The 15,965-nt window shown below is 38.4% G+C and overlaps 1 protein-coding gene across 2 annotated transcripts; it reads left to right on the top strand.

Moving 5' to 3' along the window:
• myh11b (myosin, heavy chain 11b, smooth muscle) lies at nt 1–15,674 on the top strand. Of its 2 annotated transcripts, none has more exons than XM_056240655.1 (41): nt 1–825; nt 1,515–1,671; nt 2,189–2,216; nt 2,592–2,691; nt 3,465–3,491; nt 4,026–4,118; nt 4,211–4,274; nt 4,412–4,510; nt 4,672–4,815; nt 4,898–4,993; nt 5,091–5,209; nt 6,049–6,201; nt 6,284–6,457; nt 6,566–6,739; nt 6,934–7,048; nt 7,217–7,416; nt 7,642–7,763; nt 7,871–7,940; nt 8,036–8,196; nt 8,339–8,447; nt 8,534–8,665; nt 8,785–8,991; nt 9,707–9,844; nt 9,945–10,068; nt 10,149–10,320; nt 10,413–10,625; nt 10,728–10,872; nt 11,423–11,629; nt 11,749–11,853; nt 12,156–12,308; nt 12,434–12,682; nt 12,766–12,978; nt 13,092–13,304; nt 13,450–13,611; nt 13,696–13,824; nt 13,903–13,991; nt 14,077–14,200; nt 14,290–14,498; nt 14,567–14,675; nt 14,764–14,965; nt 15,107–15,196. In XM_056240655.1, exons 1-40 carry the CDS (start codon nt 484–486, stop codon nt 14,962–14,964), a joined length of 5,841 nt encoding a protein of 1,946 aa, XP_056096630.1. In that variant the 5' UTR covers nt 1–483; the 3' UTR covers nt 14,965; nt 15,107–15,196. The 2 variants fall into 2 exon arrangements, with proteins under 2 accessions (XP_056096630.1, XP_056096629.1); XM_056240654.1 differs by having other exon boundaries at nt 2–825; nt 14,764–14,936; nt 15,107–15,674.
• Nucleotides 15,675–15,965: the final 291 nt, after the last annotated feature.

Below are 15,965 nucleotides of genomic sequence, written 5' to 3'. Positions count from 1 at the left end.
GAACAGTATAAATTAGAAAAAGAGTTTTGTAATGTTTATAAAGTTTGGGTTATTGAAAATTGCAGAGATCAGTAGAACATCCATAATTGTATTATATTTAACAGTATAAATATTTTCTAAGAAGATTATAAATGTCTATGACGTACTGACTGTAAAATGACCTGAAAATTTGTCATGCAAATCAGATACCTAAATACAAACCGGCTAATATAAATTGACACTAGTATGTCAATGGTGTGTGAGGAAGCTTTTACTGAACACACTCCATATAAGGAATGATCATGGGGCATTTATTATCACCTTTTAACAGGTTTATAGCTGTATAGAACAAGTGATCCATGAGTGGCAAAGATATGGCTGTGTGGTTTGCCTATAAAATGAGGCTATGTTTGCACATCCATCACTGTGTCAAAGGAGCCAATACAGACAGATAAAACACAGTTCTTATTACTTCATCAGAATAACTTACAGAAATACTTCAAGATGACCATGGAACCAGACCACGAAGACAGCAGCAAGTTCCTGTTCCTTGACAATGAATTCAAAAACACTGGGGTGGCCCAGGCCGATTGGTCGACCAAAAAGATGGTGTGGATCCCGTCAGAAAAGGAAGGTTTTCAGTCAGCCAGCATCAAAGAAGAGACAGGGAATGAGGTGGTGGTTGAGCTCGACAATGGACGGAAGGCGACCGTCAAAAAAGATGACATCCAGAAAATGAATCCACCAAAGTTCAACAAGGTTGAAGACATGGCTGCACTGACCTGCTTGAATGAGGCCTCAGTGCTGCACAACATCAGGGAGAGGTATTTCTCAGGTCTCATTTATGTAAGTGCATTCAAACCTCACCTTATTCACTTGGTAGAAACCGCATACGTTTTTATTCTTGATCGTATCTTTGTCTGCAGAAAGCATTAGTGTAGAGCTTTAGACAAATCTAATTTAATGTTTCTCTTTATGTTAATACATTTAACAGTGCAAAAATATCCAGATTTTATAATGGTTAACTGTCTTCAGTGTCACATGATCCTTTAGAAATCATTCTAATAAACAGATTTGGAGCTCAATAAACATTTCTTATTATTATTAATGTTGAAAACAGTAGTACTGCTTCATATTTTGTGGAAACGTGATATTTTTTTCAGGATTCTTTGATAAATAGGAAGTTCCAAAGAACAGAATTTAATTAAAATAGAAATCTTTTGTAGCATTTATTTATCTTGACTTAACTTTTGATCAATTTATAAGAGTATAAATAAATAAAAGAATGAATTTTCTTTAAAAAATCTTACTGACCCCAAACGGTAGCATATGAGTCTTTATACATGACCAGATATGCAGTAGGTGCCTTTATACTTTCATATGTGGGGGTCCCTGGTATCAAATAGATTGAAACCCTGATAGTATGAAAAAAGAAATCACATTTGTACCAGTGTATATAAAATCTATAATAATATTGCAGCTTCCTGGCATATATCTTGAACATATATTTGATGTTTCTATTGTAAACTCTTCAGACGTACTCAGGCCTCTTCTGTGTGGTGGTGAACCCCTATAAGATGTTGCCCATCTACTCTGAGAAGATCATTGAGATGTACAAGGGGAAGAAGCGTCATGAGGTTCCTCCCCACATCTATTCCGTCGCTGATAATGCCTATAGAAACATGCTGCAAGGTGACCACCAGTCTGAACTCACTGAATACAAACAGTTAGTAAAATGAACAGGCTTAATACTAGCAACAATCGTTTTGGTCTCTCATCCAAGATACAAAAATCTTGTTTTTCTTGCCAAACGTAATGCTTTCTATGTTGTGTATTTGCACACGGCAATGAAGAATGAAGATGATTCGTGTTTTATAGTTATTCAGTCCAGCTCAGCCAGCTGTGTATTGGAGAGAGTGTGTCTGGCGCTGCGGATTACAGCCATCAAAATTGCCATACATGGGGCCTTTCCCTTTCTCATTGAATTTTTTTAACAGCTATTTTTGGAAGGAAGAGCTGAAGTTAATCTCACCCTGTACTCAATTTAGAATATGTAAGATTTTGGAGGTGGGGACCTTCATTGAACAATTGTGGAGTTTGTGTTTAGACAGCCTGGCCCCTTCTTAATCTCGTTCAGGTTCTTAACTGTGACAATTCATGCATTTCTTGCCCTGTCCTTGTACTGAGTTCAAATTTTTTTTCTCCACAGAGCGTGAGGACCAGTCTATTCTCTGCACGTGAGTTCTAAATATCCAACATGTTATTTGCTCCATAGAGAGCTACAATTTTTATCCATTACTGTGATATTTAGAGGCCTAATAAGATGAGTTCTTTAGTGGTAAAGCATTTAGGCTCATCCACTCATTTTCACTGGGTCTGGTCATTTTCACCCATCCATTGTGTCTGTGAGGCACCATTCAATAAAGATGTGATCAGCAGATAGATTTGCTAGAATTTGCAAGCTTGAGTTTGACTGCTCAAATATCACATGGGCCCTAAAATAATACAGCTATATGCACAATATCATTATATTTGCAAACCAGTCTGATATGTAAATTATTATGCAAATGATTATGTGTACCATGACAGCATTCTTTATGTATGTTTAATAGTGGCGAGTCAGGTGCAGGCAAAACGGAAAATACCAAAAAAGTAATCCAGTACCTCGCTATTGTGGCATCATCACACAAGGGGAAGAGAGACGCTGGCTCTGTGAGTTCAAAATTTGTTATTTAACCCATTGACATTTAATACTTCATACAGTATCTGTTATGACGACAGTATTTTTGCTTATCTTCATTAATGTTGAGAATTTGATAACAGTGTAGTGTTAGAAAAATAGTCACATCTTTGTGATAGGATAAAAATTCTTCAGCACTAAACAAGGTGTTTAAATGTTTCATGGTGCAGTACATTACTGCTACTATACAATATATATATTGTATATATATATATATATATATATATGTGGGTGGTGGTTTCATTTACAGTTTTGTCCATAGCTTCTGCCTGTGCTTTGTGATTTTTAGTGGCTGTGCATTTATCAAACAAAACACAACTGTTGGATTCTCTTTTGCAATAATGCACAGGATATGCAGATCTGAAGTAACCAATCACTGGACCTCAAAAACACAATAATTAATAGAATTGCTGTCGAGACAATTCCTACAATTTATTTTATTTTATTTATTTTACCAGGTGATGTCCCATTGAGATATTCAAATCTCTTTTACAAGGGAGCCCTGGGACAACAATTACACAAGTTACACAGAATCACATAAACAAACACAACAAATTTACAGTACATGTAAAACAATTTAAGAATGACTTAAAGTGGTCATTGAAAACATGTGCATTGTTCAAATTTGGAACATTTAAGTAATTGTTTAAAATGTTCAAGTGGGATAATTCCTAGAACCTTCAAACTGGAGTCATAAATTAATCACTTTTCCATTTTAACTTCTTCATTATTTGCTTCCATTTAGCAACAAAAAGGAACCCAGTTAGCATATGTGAGTATCTGAGCTTCTTGTCTTATACATTTTTTTGGATGTCGGTGTCTTTGTCCTTGTCTTTTTTTACACGTCAATTAATAAGCATTATTAAACATAACCAATACCTGAAATGGTCTTTTGCTTTCATATATAGCACAGAATATATACAGTTGTAATCAAAATTATTCCCCATTGCAAATCAGGTTAATTGACAGACTTTCAGCTGTTTGCAATGGACAAATCAAACTAAAATAATTAAAATAGCTCAACACAACAAATAATTCAAGTGGTTTCCCCAAATTCAACTGAAAATGTGACTTTTGAGACTGCAGAAGTCATTAAAAAATTTTTTTGTCCATTGCAAACAGCTGAAAGTCTGTACATTTTGTCAATAAACCTGATTTGCAATGGGGGTTAAATAATTTCAATTACAACTGTAGGCTACTACATAATATGTAAAGTACATTAGAATAGCTTTTTGGTGTACGTTATGCTTAGTAGTTCCTGGTTTGACAGCATTGAATGGCAATGAATGACATTTTGTTTGTCCAGGGGGAGCTAGAGAAGCAGCTTCTGCAGGCCAATCCCATTCTGGAGGCATTTGGAAATGCAAAGACCATCAAAAATGATAATTCCTCAAGATTTGTGAGTTAATAGTTCATTGTTTTGGTATTGAATGTTTCTTGATTATCATTATAATCAACATTAATATAAAAAACTTTTGTTTTTAACTTCAGGGTAAATTTATTAAAATCAACTTTGACAACACTGGCTACATCGTTGGAGCAAACATTGAAACCTGTATCCTAATAAGCCCTTCCAATTAATCTTTAACTTTATGAAGAGTTTGATATCAAAATTTCTAAAAAAAATTATGCAGATTTTACACCATAAATTTAAGCACATTCATTTTCACCTTGATGTCTTAATGAATCCAGACCTCCTGGAAAAGTCTCGGTCTATCCGACAGGCCAAAATCGAAAGATCCTTCCACATCTTCTACTACATGGTGGCTGGAGCAGTGGAAAAAATGCGAGGTGAGGACCAAGAATTTCTACTTACTGCGTATTTCTAACAACTGCCTATTAAATCTTGTGTGATTACATTCAAGAATACAGAAAATGAGTTTGTGACAGTTGGAGTGTTATCTGCATCATTTCAGACATACTGTACCACTAGCGATCATTCTCTTCCACAGACGAGCTCTTGCTAGAAGACTTTGGTAACTACCGTTTCCTGGTGGCTGGGCACGTGCAGGTACAAAACCAGCAAGATGATGAGATGTTGGTTGAGACTCTGGAGGCCATGGAGGTCCTGGGCTTCAATGAGGAGGAAAGAATAGGTATTTAACAAAACTTTGCCGATTATAACATTACCTCCAATCTTTTCGTGCTGTTTTACATGAAGTGTTGCGTTTCTTTTAGGCATGTTGAAAGTATGTTCTACTGTGCTGCAGCTAGGGAACATTGAGTTCAAAGCAGAGAAAAACCAGGAGCAGGCCAGCATGCCAGACAACACAGGTAAACAATCACAGGATTGATCTGTGATTGATGTTGCTCTTATCCTTTACCAGGCTGAAACAAAATGCTTATATGTTGTGTTAAATGTATCCGCCAGCTGCGCAGAAAGTGTGCCATCTGCAGGGGATTAATGTGACTGACTTCACCAAAGCCATCCTCACTCCTCGCATTAAAGTAGGGCGAGAGTTGGTACAGAAGGCACAGACCAAAGAACAGGTGCATTACCACACTATGGTCTACATTACACTACACTACAATGTCTACATTAACCCGGATTTATATGGCGTTTCAAAACACTCTCCGCCCACACTAACATTTTCCAAAAGATTCTTGTCCACACTGATACGTCAGAAAAAGCTTGAATCATTTCACTGTGCATGCGTAAAATGTAATAAAAGCTCACTGAGATGTTACAGAGAGACCAGGCATAATAAAGCGGTCAACCTATTCTTCTGGCACGATCATATTATTATCAAAGCAATTCCACTCATGTTTTGACACAGGACAGCAATTGCGAGTAAATTTTCTGTGCAAAGTAATATTTATCTTAAGCAAGACTGCCAGTACATGCCAGTATTACCCTAGTTATAATACATTACTGTTATAGGATCATGTGCCTAGATATTTTACTTGTTCTGTTTGGGTATTGTAATTATTATACTAGTATAATAATGTAATATTATACAAGTAATCAAAAATATATTAACACTTTAGTTTATGGTCCAATTCTATTAACTAGTTATTTAGCATGCATATTACTAGGATATTGCCTGTTTATTAGTACTTATAATGCACATATTAATGCCTTATTCTGCATGAGCATATTCTTCATCCCTTAATCCTTCCCAATACCTGAACTTAACAACTACCTTACTAACTATTAATAAGGAGTAGTTTATTGAGGCAAAAGACGTAGTTAATTGCGAATTGGACCCCAATCTAAAGTGTGAACAAAAAGACAATTATTTGTGAAATGGTAATATAAAGAAGATGGACACATTTTTGTAATATATAATATATGTGAATTTATATAATATAATATGTCCATTTATCAGGCTGACTTTGCAGTTGAAGCCTTGGCCAAGGCCATGTATGATCGTCTGTTTCGCTGGATCTTGGCACGTGTCAACAAGGCTCTAGATAAGACAAAGCGCCAGGGAGCCTCTTTTCTGGGAATCTTAGACATAGCTGGGTTTGAGATTTTTGAGGTGAGTCTGACATTGTAAAAGTCTTATAAAATCCAAACATGAACTTTCAAAACTTGAGGCTTTCATTCCCCCTTTCTCACAGGATAACTCATTTGAGCAGCTGTGCATCAACTACACCAATGAGAAACTGCAACAGCTCTTCAATCACACAATGTTCGTCCTGGAGCAGGAGGAGTACAAGAAGGAAGGCATTGAGTGGAATTTCATTGACTTTGGCCTGGACCTCCAGCCCTGCATTGAGCTCATTGAGAGACCAGTCAGTTTATTAACAACACCATTCATAGATTTTAAGTGTAAGCTAATAATCTTTGATCATCTGTAAAAGTTAATCAGTTGTGTCATTTCTTTTGGTTCTCCCGTATAGAACAATCCTCCAGGTATCCTAGCTCTGCTAGACGAGGAGTGCTGGTTTCCGAAGGCAACCGATGTTTCTTTTGTCGAAAAACTCACAAACACCCACTCAAGCCACTGCAAATTCTCCAAACCCAAGAATCTAAAGGAGAAGACTTTCTTTACTGTGCAACACTATGCTGGCAAGGTATTTTTTGAACAAAAATTAATGCACTTATTAATCAATTAAATACATAAAAGTGACACAGCTCAACTGTTTTCAACATCTATCTATCTACCTATCTGAACAGAGCAATTGTAAAGTAGTGCTTAACATGAGACCATTATGGAAAAAGATATATAGTTATGACTAATCTAATAGTAATGTTTAATTTGAATTAGGTGGATTATAATGCCACATCTTGGTTGACGAAAAACATGGACCCACTCAATGACAATGTCACAGCCCTACTCAGTAACTCTTCCAGTGCTTTTGTGCAGGACGTCTGGAAGGAGGGTGAGTCTTTGTTGGGAAAAATAGGCCTACTAACATGATTCACATCTGTTTGTCTGTTTATGCAGAAAGAGAATAATATATGCTCTATAAAGGAAGCTTTACATTTTCTCACACGATTTTAAACGGTCTGAAATGCATTCTCAAAAAAATCCCTTTGTTCCCATATAGTGGACCGTGTGGTGGGTTTGGAAACCATGGCTAAAATGGCTAAGTCTGATAGCGCAGGTCCTACTGCTTCCAAGTCCAAGAAAGGCATGTTCCGCACCGTAGGACAGCTGTATAAAGAGTCTCTTGGCAAGCTCATGACAACTCTCCATAACACTCAACCAAACTTTGTACGCTGCATCATTCCCAACCACGAAAAAAGGGTATGCCACAGCAAATATCATAATATAGGGACTCAAATCTCTATTTACTGGTACAACTAAATAATGTAGAGAAGATCAGCTTTCAAATTATTTGTGTGTAATATGGGATTCAAACATGGATTATCTTTATGCCGAGAGTGTTTAATCTAGTTAAAAGTAGAATTTTATATATACAGTAAAAGTAATAGTAAAATAGAGTCTGTTTTTCACTGTTTTTGTCTTAAGGCTGGCAAGATAGATGCCAACCTGGTTCTCGAGCAGCTGCGCTGTAATGGTGTACTGGAAGGGATCCGCATCTGTCGGCAGGGCTTCCCCAATCGCATCGTCTTTCACGAGTTCCGCCAGCGGTGAGTCATTTCTGAAACACATGCTTGATCATTTCAAATATAGAGTTTGTACATTTGGATGTTTCTAATGAAGCAGAATACCGATTAAAATATTGATCGTTTTCTAGCTATGAGGTCCTAGCTGCCGGCGCTATTCCTAAAGGGTTCATGGATGGAAAACAAGCCAGTACCCTTATGGTGAGTTGAGCAAAATATATCTTCTTATACTGTACTGAAATTTTTATAACCTATCGTACCTTGATGACAACTTCTTCCTACTTTTTAATCATTAGATCAAACATCTAGACTTGGACCCCAACCTGTACCGGATTGGTCTGAGCAAGATATTTTTCCGTACAGGAGTGTTAGCACAGCTGGAGGAAGAACGTGACCTAAAACTCACCATTATCATAATTGCCTTTCAGGCCCAGGCCCGTGGCTTTCTTAGCAGAAAGTGAGTTCTTGCTAAATAATTGCACACCATCTACCTTTGAATCTTCTTGCACTGTATTTACTTCAATTGTAGTTACATTGTGGCTAAAGATGTTACAAATAGTGCAAGTTTGAAGAAGTTTCTAAAAATCCAAATTTTACAGGGCATTCAGCAGGAAACAAAAGCAGCTAACCGCCATGAAAGTGATTCAGAGGAACTGCGCTGTTTATCTGACACTCAGAAACTGGCAGTGGTGGAGACTTTTCACTAAAGTGCATGCAAAACACAACACCACATATCCATGTACAATTGAAATACCATTGTGGTCATTTTTTGATCAATTTACGCTTCCGTTTAGGTCAAACCCCTGCTTCAGGTGACTCGTCAAGACGAGGAGATGAATCAAAAGGAGGAAGAGCTTCAGAGAGCCAAGGAAATTGCCCAGAAGTCTGAAACTGAACTAAAGGACATCACACAGAAACACAGCCAGGTACAAGAGCGGAAGCATATGTATTCCAAACTCAACTACAATGCAACATTCATTCATACTGATTAACTATCAGTACACACGGATGACTGGAGTGTGTATGTGTATTTTATCTTTAATAGGTGGTGGAGGAGAGGAACCAGCTACAGACCAAGCTCCAGGAGGAGGCGGAGCTGTATGCAGAATCTGAGGAGGTGAGAATACGGCTGGAGGCCAAGAAGCAAGAGCTGGAGGACGTGCTGCATGAGATGGAGGCTCGACTTGAAGAGGAGGAGGAGCGAAGCCAAGTCGCTCAGCAAGAGAAGGCGAATTTGCAACAACAACTCAAGGTTGAGCAGTGATCAATTATCACAGACTAATGAACAAGTGAAATAACAATGAGACTGTAATTTGTCACAAACATAAAATTGTTTTAATCTTATTGAAAATAGTTTTTTTTATATATACACTACCGTTCAAAAGTTTGGGGTCGGTACGATTTTAAATACTTTTAAAAGAATTCTCTTCTGCTAACCATGGCTGCGCTTATTTGATTAAAAATACAACAAAAATCAGTTATAGTATTAAATATTATTCCAGTGTAAATCAGCTGTTTTCTGTGTGAATATATAGTAAAGTGTAATTTATTCCTGTGATTAAAGCTGAATTTTCAGCATCACCAGTGTCAGTGTCTTCAGTGTCAAATGATCCTTCACAAATCAGTATAATATGAGGATTTGATGCTCAAGAAACATTTATTATTATTATCAATGTTGAAACAGTTGTTGGTCTGTCAGTTGTACAGTTTTTTTTTTTGTTTTTTTAGGATTCTTTGATGAATAGGAAGTTCAAAAGACTTTTGTAACATTATAAATGTCTTTACTGTCACTTTCGATCAAATTAATTATTCCTTGATAAATAAAAGTATTGATTTCTTTCCTCCAAAAAATAAAAATAAAATTCTCACTGACCCCAAACTTTTGAACGGTAGTGTATATATTTTCGCTCTCATAAGATTTGGGTAATGAAAATAAGAAACCTGTACTCATCTGTTGCTATGTGTAGGATTTAGAGAACCAATTGTATAAAGAAGAAGATGCCAGACAGAAGCTTCACCTGGAAAGTGGCGCTGCGGATGGGAAGATTAAGAAACTTGAGGAAGATCTCCTCATTGTGGAGGATCAAAACAGCAAGTTGCAGAAGGTTTGACCAGATGATAGTTTTATTTGGATCATTATCATTCTTTTATTTGGAAAACGATTATCAGATCTGAGTAATATGGCTGCTGCTTCTGTGTATTTAGGAGAAGCAACAGTTGGAGGATCGGTTAGCTGAATTTTGCTCCAACCTTGCTGAGGAGGAAGAAAAATCCAACAATTTGGCTAAGCTGAAGGCTAAACACGAATCTATGATTTCAGATCTTGAAGGTTTTTCATTGTCACTTTGAATCTGTCAAATTAAATAACGTAGTAAACACTGTGAAGCAGTATTCTGTGTGTCTGTACAGTTCGAATGAAGAAGGAAGAGAAGAGTCGACAGGACGTAGAGAAAGCCAAACGTAAACTGGAAACTGAGTATAATGATGTACAGGAACAACTAAAGGACCTGCAGACCCAGATAGCAGAGTTCAAGACGCAAGAAGCCAGAAGTGAAGGGGAAATTCAGGAACTTCAGGCATGGTATATTGTTACTTACATCATAAATGACTGTTTAAAGACATTGCATTACTGCTCATTGTAAATTGTAACCAGACCATCTGTATATTGACCAGCGTGGAAGAAGAATCATCTCAGAAGAGCAATGCTCTGAAAAAGATACGGGAAATGGAAGGATTTGTCTCAGAGCTTCAAGATGAACTTGATGCTGAACAGGAGGCTTGTAAGAAGTCAGAAAAGGCCAGAAAGGAGCTGGAAGAAGAGCTGTCGGCCTTGAGAACTGAACTGGAGGACACACTAGACACCACAGCAGCGCAACAAGAACTACGGTGATTATTTAAATATGTAACTTTCAAATAGTCATTTATTACCTTTTTACCATTTACAAATCAAGATATGATAGACTAGATCTTAGCATCTTTCTTGGACAGAGCTAAAAGAGAGCAGGAGGTGGCCATGCTGAAAAAGTTGATAGAAGATGAAGGCCGAAGCCATGATGCTCAAGTGCAAGAAATGAAACAAAAACATGCTCAGGCTGTTAATGAACTTAGCCAACAGCTAGAGCAATCCAAACGGGTAAGAAAACTGCTTAAAGGGTTAGTTCACCCAAAAAGGAAAATGATGTCATTAATGACTCACCCTCATGTCGTTCCAAGCCCGTAAGACCTCCGTTCATCTTCGGAACACAGTTTAAGATATTTTAGATTTAGTCCGAGAGTTTTCTGTCCCTCCTTTGGAAATGTATGTACGGTATACTGTCCTTGTCCAGAAAGGAAATAAAGACATCAAAGTAGTCCATGTGACATCAGTGGGTTAGTTAGAATGTTTTGAAGTTTCTTTGAAAATCTAAAATATCTTAAACCGAAGATGAACGGAGGTCTTACGGGCTTGGGACGACATGAGGGTGAGTCATTAATGACATAATTTTCATTTTTGGGTAAACTAACCCTTTACCGTTGACATATAACAAAAGAAAATTGCAGTGCACAGGCAATAACTGTTTTGGTACTTTTAACATTGTTGGCTCATATTGGTTTCTTCGTTTGTAAATCCTTTGGATATAAGGGTCTGCAAAATGATTAAAGGTAAATACATTTCTATTTCCGAAACTGAACCTGAAACACAGGCCAAGGCCAGTCTGGAGAAGGCGAAACAGGCTCTAGAGAAGGAGGTTGTAGATCTGAATGGAGACCTTCGCTCGCTGAGCAATGCAAAGCAGGATGTGGAACAGAAGAAGAAGAAGGTGGAGACCCAGCTTGCTGACCTTCAGACTCGCTTCAATGACAGCGAGAGGAAGAGGGAAGAGCTTGGAGATGCAGTGTCTAAACTGACTGTGCGTTTTACATTCAGACGTATTCTCTGAATAAACACTTTGAAAAAATATTACTATAGAAACAATGTAAGGTTTCTGTACAGAACTTCCTGATGGATGTCTTTTGTAAAATCTCTCAGATGGAGTATAACAATGTGAATAGCATCCTCAATGAGGCAGAGAGCAAGAACATCAAGCTGAGTAAGGATGTTGCCAGCCTCAACTCACAGCTCAAGGATTCACAGGTTGTATAATCTAATAATAAAATCTAATTTTATTGTCAGACAAGAAAAAAAAAAAAATACAAAGTCAAATAAAGCAAGATAATATTTTACACATCTTAACATTTTTATTTTTCACTTAAATAGTTCTTTACATGAAAATATATAGCTGCCTTCGTATTTTGGGAAGGGGGTCACACCCAGTGGGGTCATCATAATTGGGGTTTTAAAAAGCCCCAGATCTAAAGAATTGTAACAACATCAAGTTGTAATACCTATTTTGAGAAGCACTTGACACTTAATGTTTAGTCTGTCTGCCTATTTAGGAGTTACTTGGTGAGGAGACCCGTCAAAAACTTAATTTTTCCACTCGGCTACGTCAAATGGAGGATGAACGAAACAGTCTGCTAGAACAAATGGAGGAAGAGGCAGAAGCCAGAAGGAACGTGGAGAGACAGGTCTCCAGCCTTAACACGCAGGTCAGTCTTGCATAATTGCAAAGAACACCAACATAATTTCATAAAGCATCTCTGCATATGGCAGTTGTGGCAAATTTTTTTTTTTACAAATGAAGGAGTTTAAATAAGTTTGTTTCTACTTATAGTTGTCAGATGCAAAGAAGAAGTTGGATGAGTACTCCAGCAATTTCCAAATGCTTGAAGAAAGCAAGAGACGAGTACAGAGAGATCTGGAGGCCACAAATGGAGAGTTCGAAGAGAAAACTGCAGCTTATGACAAGCTGGAGAAGAACAAGAATCATCTTCAGCAAGAGTTGGAGGATGTGCTTGTGGACCTGGACAACCAGAGACAGCTGGTTTCAAATCTAGAGAAGAAACAACGGAAATTTGACCAGGTTTCACTTCTGTGTTTCAACTAATTTGTTCTAAATTCCACAGTAGAATTTCTGCAACTCAATTTTTTTTTTCCCTCATTAAGATGCTTTCTGACGAGAAAACCATCTCCAGCAAGTATGCTCAAGAGCGTGATTGTGCAGAGGCAGAGGCACGGGAGAAGGAGACCAAATGTTTGGTCCTGAATCGAGCACTGGAAGAATCCCAGAGTTCCTTAAGAGAATTAGAGAAACTTAATAAGGCACTTCGGACTGAGATGGAAGATCTGATCAGTTCAAAGGATGACGTGGGCAGAAATGTGAGTTGTGATTTATAGTAACATGAAAGTTGGACAGTAGTTCTTAGTCAACTTAGAGATGCTGTTGTCTGAAATTAGATTACTAAAGGTTCCATATAAAAATACAATGAAAGGTCCATGAGCTGGAGAAGGCCAAACGTGGATTGGAGGCTCAAGTGGAAGAGATGACAATTCAGATGGAGGAACTTGAGGATGAATTACAGACTGCAGAGGATGCTAAACTCCATCTGGAAGTCAATATGCAGGCCTTCAAAGTCCAATTTCAAAGAGACCTGCAGGGCAGGGAGGAACAAAATGAAGAGAAGAGAAAACAACTGCTCAAGCAGGTGAAGATAGATTTCTTTGTTTTGATTTGTGTTGCTCAATGATGCTTTGTAGATTTTCCTGAATCTGAACTTTATCATACTTGTAGACTCCTCCCCCTATCAGTAATAGCAATTATTCTCTTATATTTGCCCACTTGGCACGCAGGTACGTGAGCTTGAGACTGAGCTAGAAGATGAGCAGAAGATGAGAACTTCACTGGCAGCTGCCAAGAAGAAACTTGAGGGGGATTTGCAGGACCTTGAAGACCAAGTTGACGCAATCAACAGGGGGAGGGACGAGGCCATTAAACAACTCCGCAAGACTCAGGTCAGAAGGTCAAACCTTCAAATTATTTTAATTTCCCAAGCCTTTGTCAACATTCATCTATGTTAGTTGTCTTCCCCATGACAGACACAGATGAAAGATTCCCAGAGGGAGCTGGAAGATGCGCGAGCGTCCCACAAGGAGGTTCTTTCTGATGCAAGAGAATACGAGAGAAAGGCCAGAGCCATGGAGGCAGAAATCTTACACTTACATGAGGTATACATGATATCAAGTGGTTGATGGAAATGAGTTTAAATATCTTGCCATACAACTGTAATGTCAATGCCTTTGTAGGAACTGGCCACAGCAGAGAGAGCTCGTAAACAAGCTGAACGAGAGAGAGATGAGATAGCAGGGGAGATAACAAGTGGCTCGTTTGGAAAGTAAGTTGGGAATTAGTATTTACAAAATAGAAAAAATGATGCTTAAACTGTTATAACACCATATGCAATGATTGTCCACGGGTAGATCCGGCATGTCTGATGAGAGACGTCGCCTGGAAGCCAAGATCCAACAGTTGGAAGAGGAGCTTGATGAGGAACAGGCAAACACGGAGACGCTCAGTGAGAGACTGCGGAGAAGTGTGCAGGAGGTAATTGGGGTATTCATCCACTATGATGCTGTAGCGAAGGTGTTCTTTCAAGGTGATACCAGACCACGGATCATTTTATCTATAACTAGGTGGATCAATTGACCAATGAGCTGCAAATTGAACGCTCCAATGCTCAGAGGAACGAGAGTGGCTGGCAGCAGATGGAGAGGCAGAACAAAGAGCTGAGGGCCAAGCTGCTGGAGATGGAGGGACAGGTCAAGTCCAAGCAACGGGCCTCTGTAGCTGTCCTAGACACCAAGTTACAACAAATGGAGGACCAACTGGACCATGAGAGCAGGTGAGATCATCAGTGTTAATATAGATTTGGCTGTAAAGACAGATGGATTTTCAACTAGTTTCTTTCAGGGAGAGACAGGCGATTGCCAAGGCCATGCGGCAGAAGGACAAGAAACTAAAGGAACTGATGAATCAGATAGAGGATGAACGAAAACAGATGGAGCAGTATAAGGACCAGGTATGAAGGATTCATGTAAAGCATTTGAGGTCCTATAAGGTCTTCTTCATGATACTGAAAACTCTGACTTGCGTCATCCACATTGTAGGCTGAGAAAGCAAATCTGCGAGCAAGGCAGCTGAAGATACAGGTGGAGGAGAGCGACGAGGAGTCTCAGCGTGCCACTGCTGCTCGCCGTAAACTTCAGAAAGAGCTGAATGAGGCCATCGAGACCAATAATGCCCTGAGCAGAGAAGTGTCTTCACTCAGGAGCAAACTCAGGTTGTTCTGCAGTGACCCCTTTCTGTAATGTATGTGAAGTCAGAATCCCATTCTTTGACCTCCTCCGTTTTGTGTTCTGCAAAAATGCACATTCGGAGACATAGGGTTGCACGTTTGAAAGAGGTATGTTTGTAGATGTGTGGTTTCTTATCTCCTCGTATGTTCCTCAGGCGTGGCAGTGACTCATCTTTCAGCAGTCCATTAAGGCGTAGTGGAGGCGGGAGCTTCAGAAAACCACGCAGGAGCATGATGGAAACTTCTGAGGTCCCAGAATATGGGGGTCCTTCTGCTACTCCTGTGGGTCAACCTGAGGAACCTCAAATGGAGTCAATCAACGGCACCCAGGATGACAACTAAAGAAATCATTCCCAAAGCCTTCTATCTTTTTTTTGGTGTAATTTTTTTAATGATAATTGAAACTAATTTAATCTTGACTATCTCCTAAAAATGATATTTGGTACTTATGTTCTTCACTCATTCAAATTGACTAACACTAATGGGGTGTGTGAAACCAGGATTTTACAAGCAACCAGATTTCTATCACTAACAAAATTCATGGTACCATACCTCCATGGTTTTTGGACATGTACAATAGCGATACCATGTTTCATTAATACTTAGGTACCATAGTATATATCCAAATGCCACAAAGTGATCCAAAAATTGATGCCACACTGTACCATGGTCAAGTTTTATGTTTTAAGCATTAAAGGGGTAATTCACTGCTGCCAAGGTGGGCTCCTAATAAACTTGGCTCTTTACAGTAGAACATTTTAAAAAAAAAGATTGAAATCTGTGCAACATGCGAACTTCTGCAGTGCTGCTGCTGACAACTAATTGGGGGTATCTGGGTGCAAGTAACGGAGAAAGATTACACATTGTTCATTTACTACCAACATTTTAACAGTGCAAATCTGGAAGAAAATCATCAAACTTGTCCTTTGAGGGATGCTTTAAAAACATTATATTTAATTCTCTTAATTTACTGTGTACAAGGAACTTTTGTTGACCAAAACTGTTTTTTCTGCA

This window comes from Rhinichthys klamathensis, unplaced genomic scaffold (genome assembly GCF_029890125.1).
Source record: "Rhinichthys klamathensis goyatoka isolate OS25496 unplaced genomic scaffold, OSU_Roscu_1.1 h1tg000605l_1, whole genome shotgun sequence".
Taxonomy (NCBI): domain Eukaryota; kingdom Metazoa; phylum Chordata; class Actinopteri; order Cypriniformes; family Leuciscidae; genus Rhinichthys; species Rhinichthys klamathensis.
The sequence above is the reverse complement of the archived record's forward strand: the minus strand, read 5'-3'. Positions and strand labels throughout refer to the sequence as shown.

Coding starts and splice junctions, on each gene's coding strand:
- myh11b (XM_056240654.1), top strand. CDS start 484: ATGACCATGGAACCAGACCACGAAGACAGCAGCAAGTTCCTGTTCCTT. Junction 4,275..4,411: donor TGGAGCAAACATTGAAACCT/GTATCCTAATAA, acceptor TAATGAATCCAG/ACCTCCTGGAAAAGTCTCGG. Junction 4,816..4,897: donor CAATGAGGAGGAAAGAATAG/GTATTTAACAAA, acceptor CGTTTCTTTTAG/GCATGTTGAAAGTATGTTCT.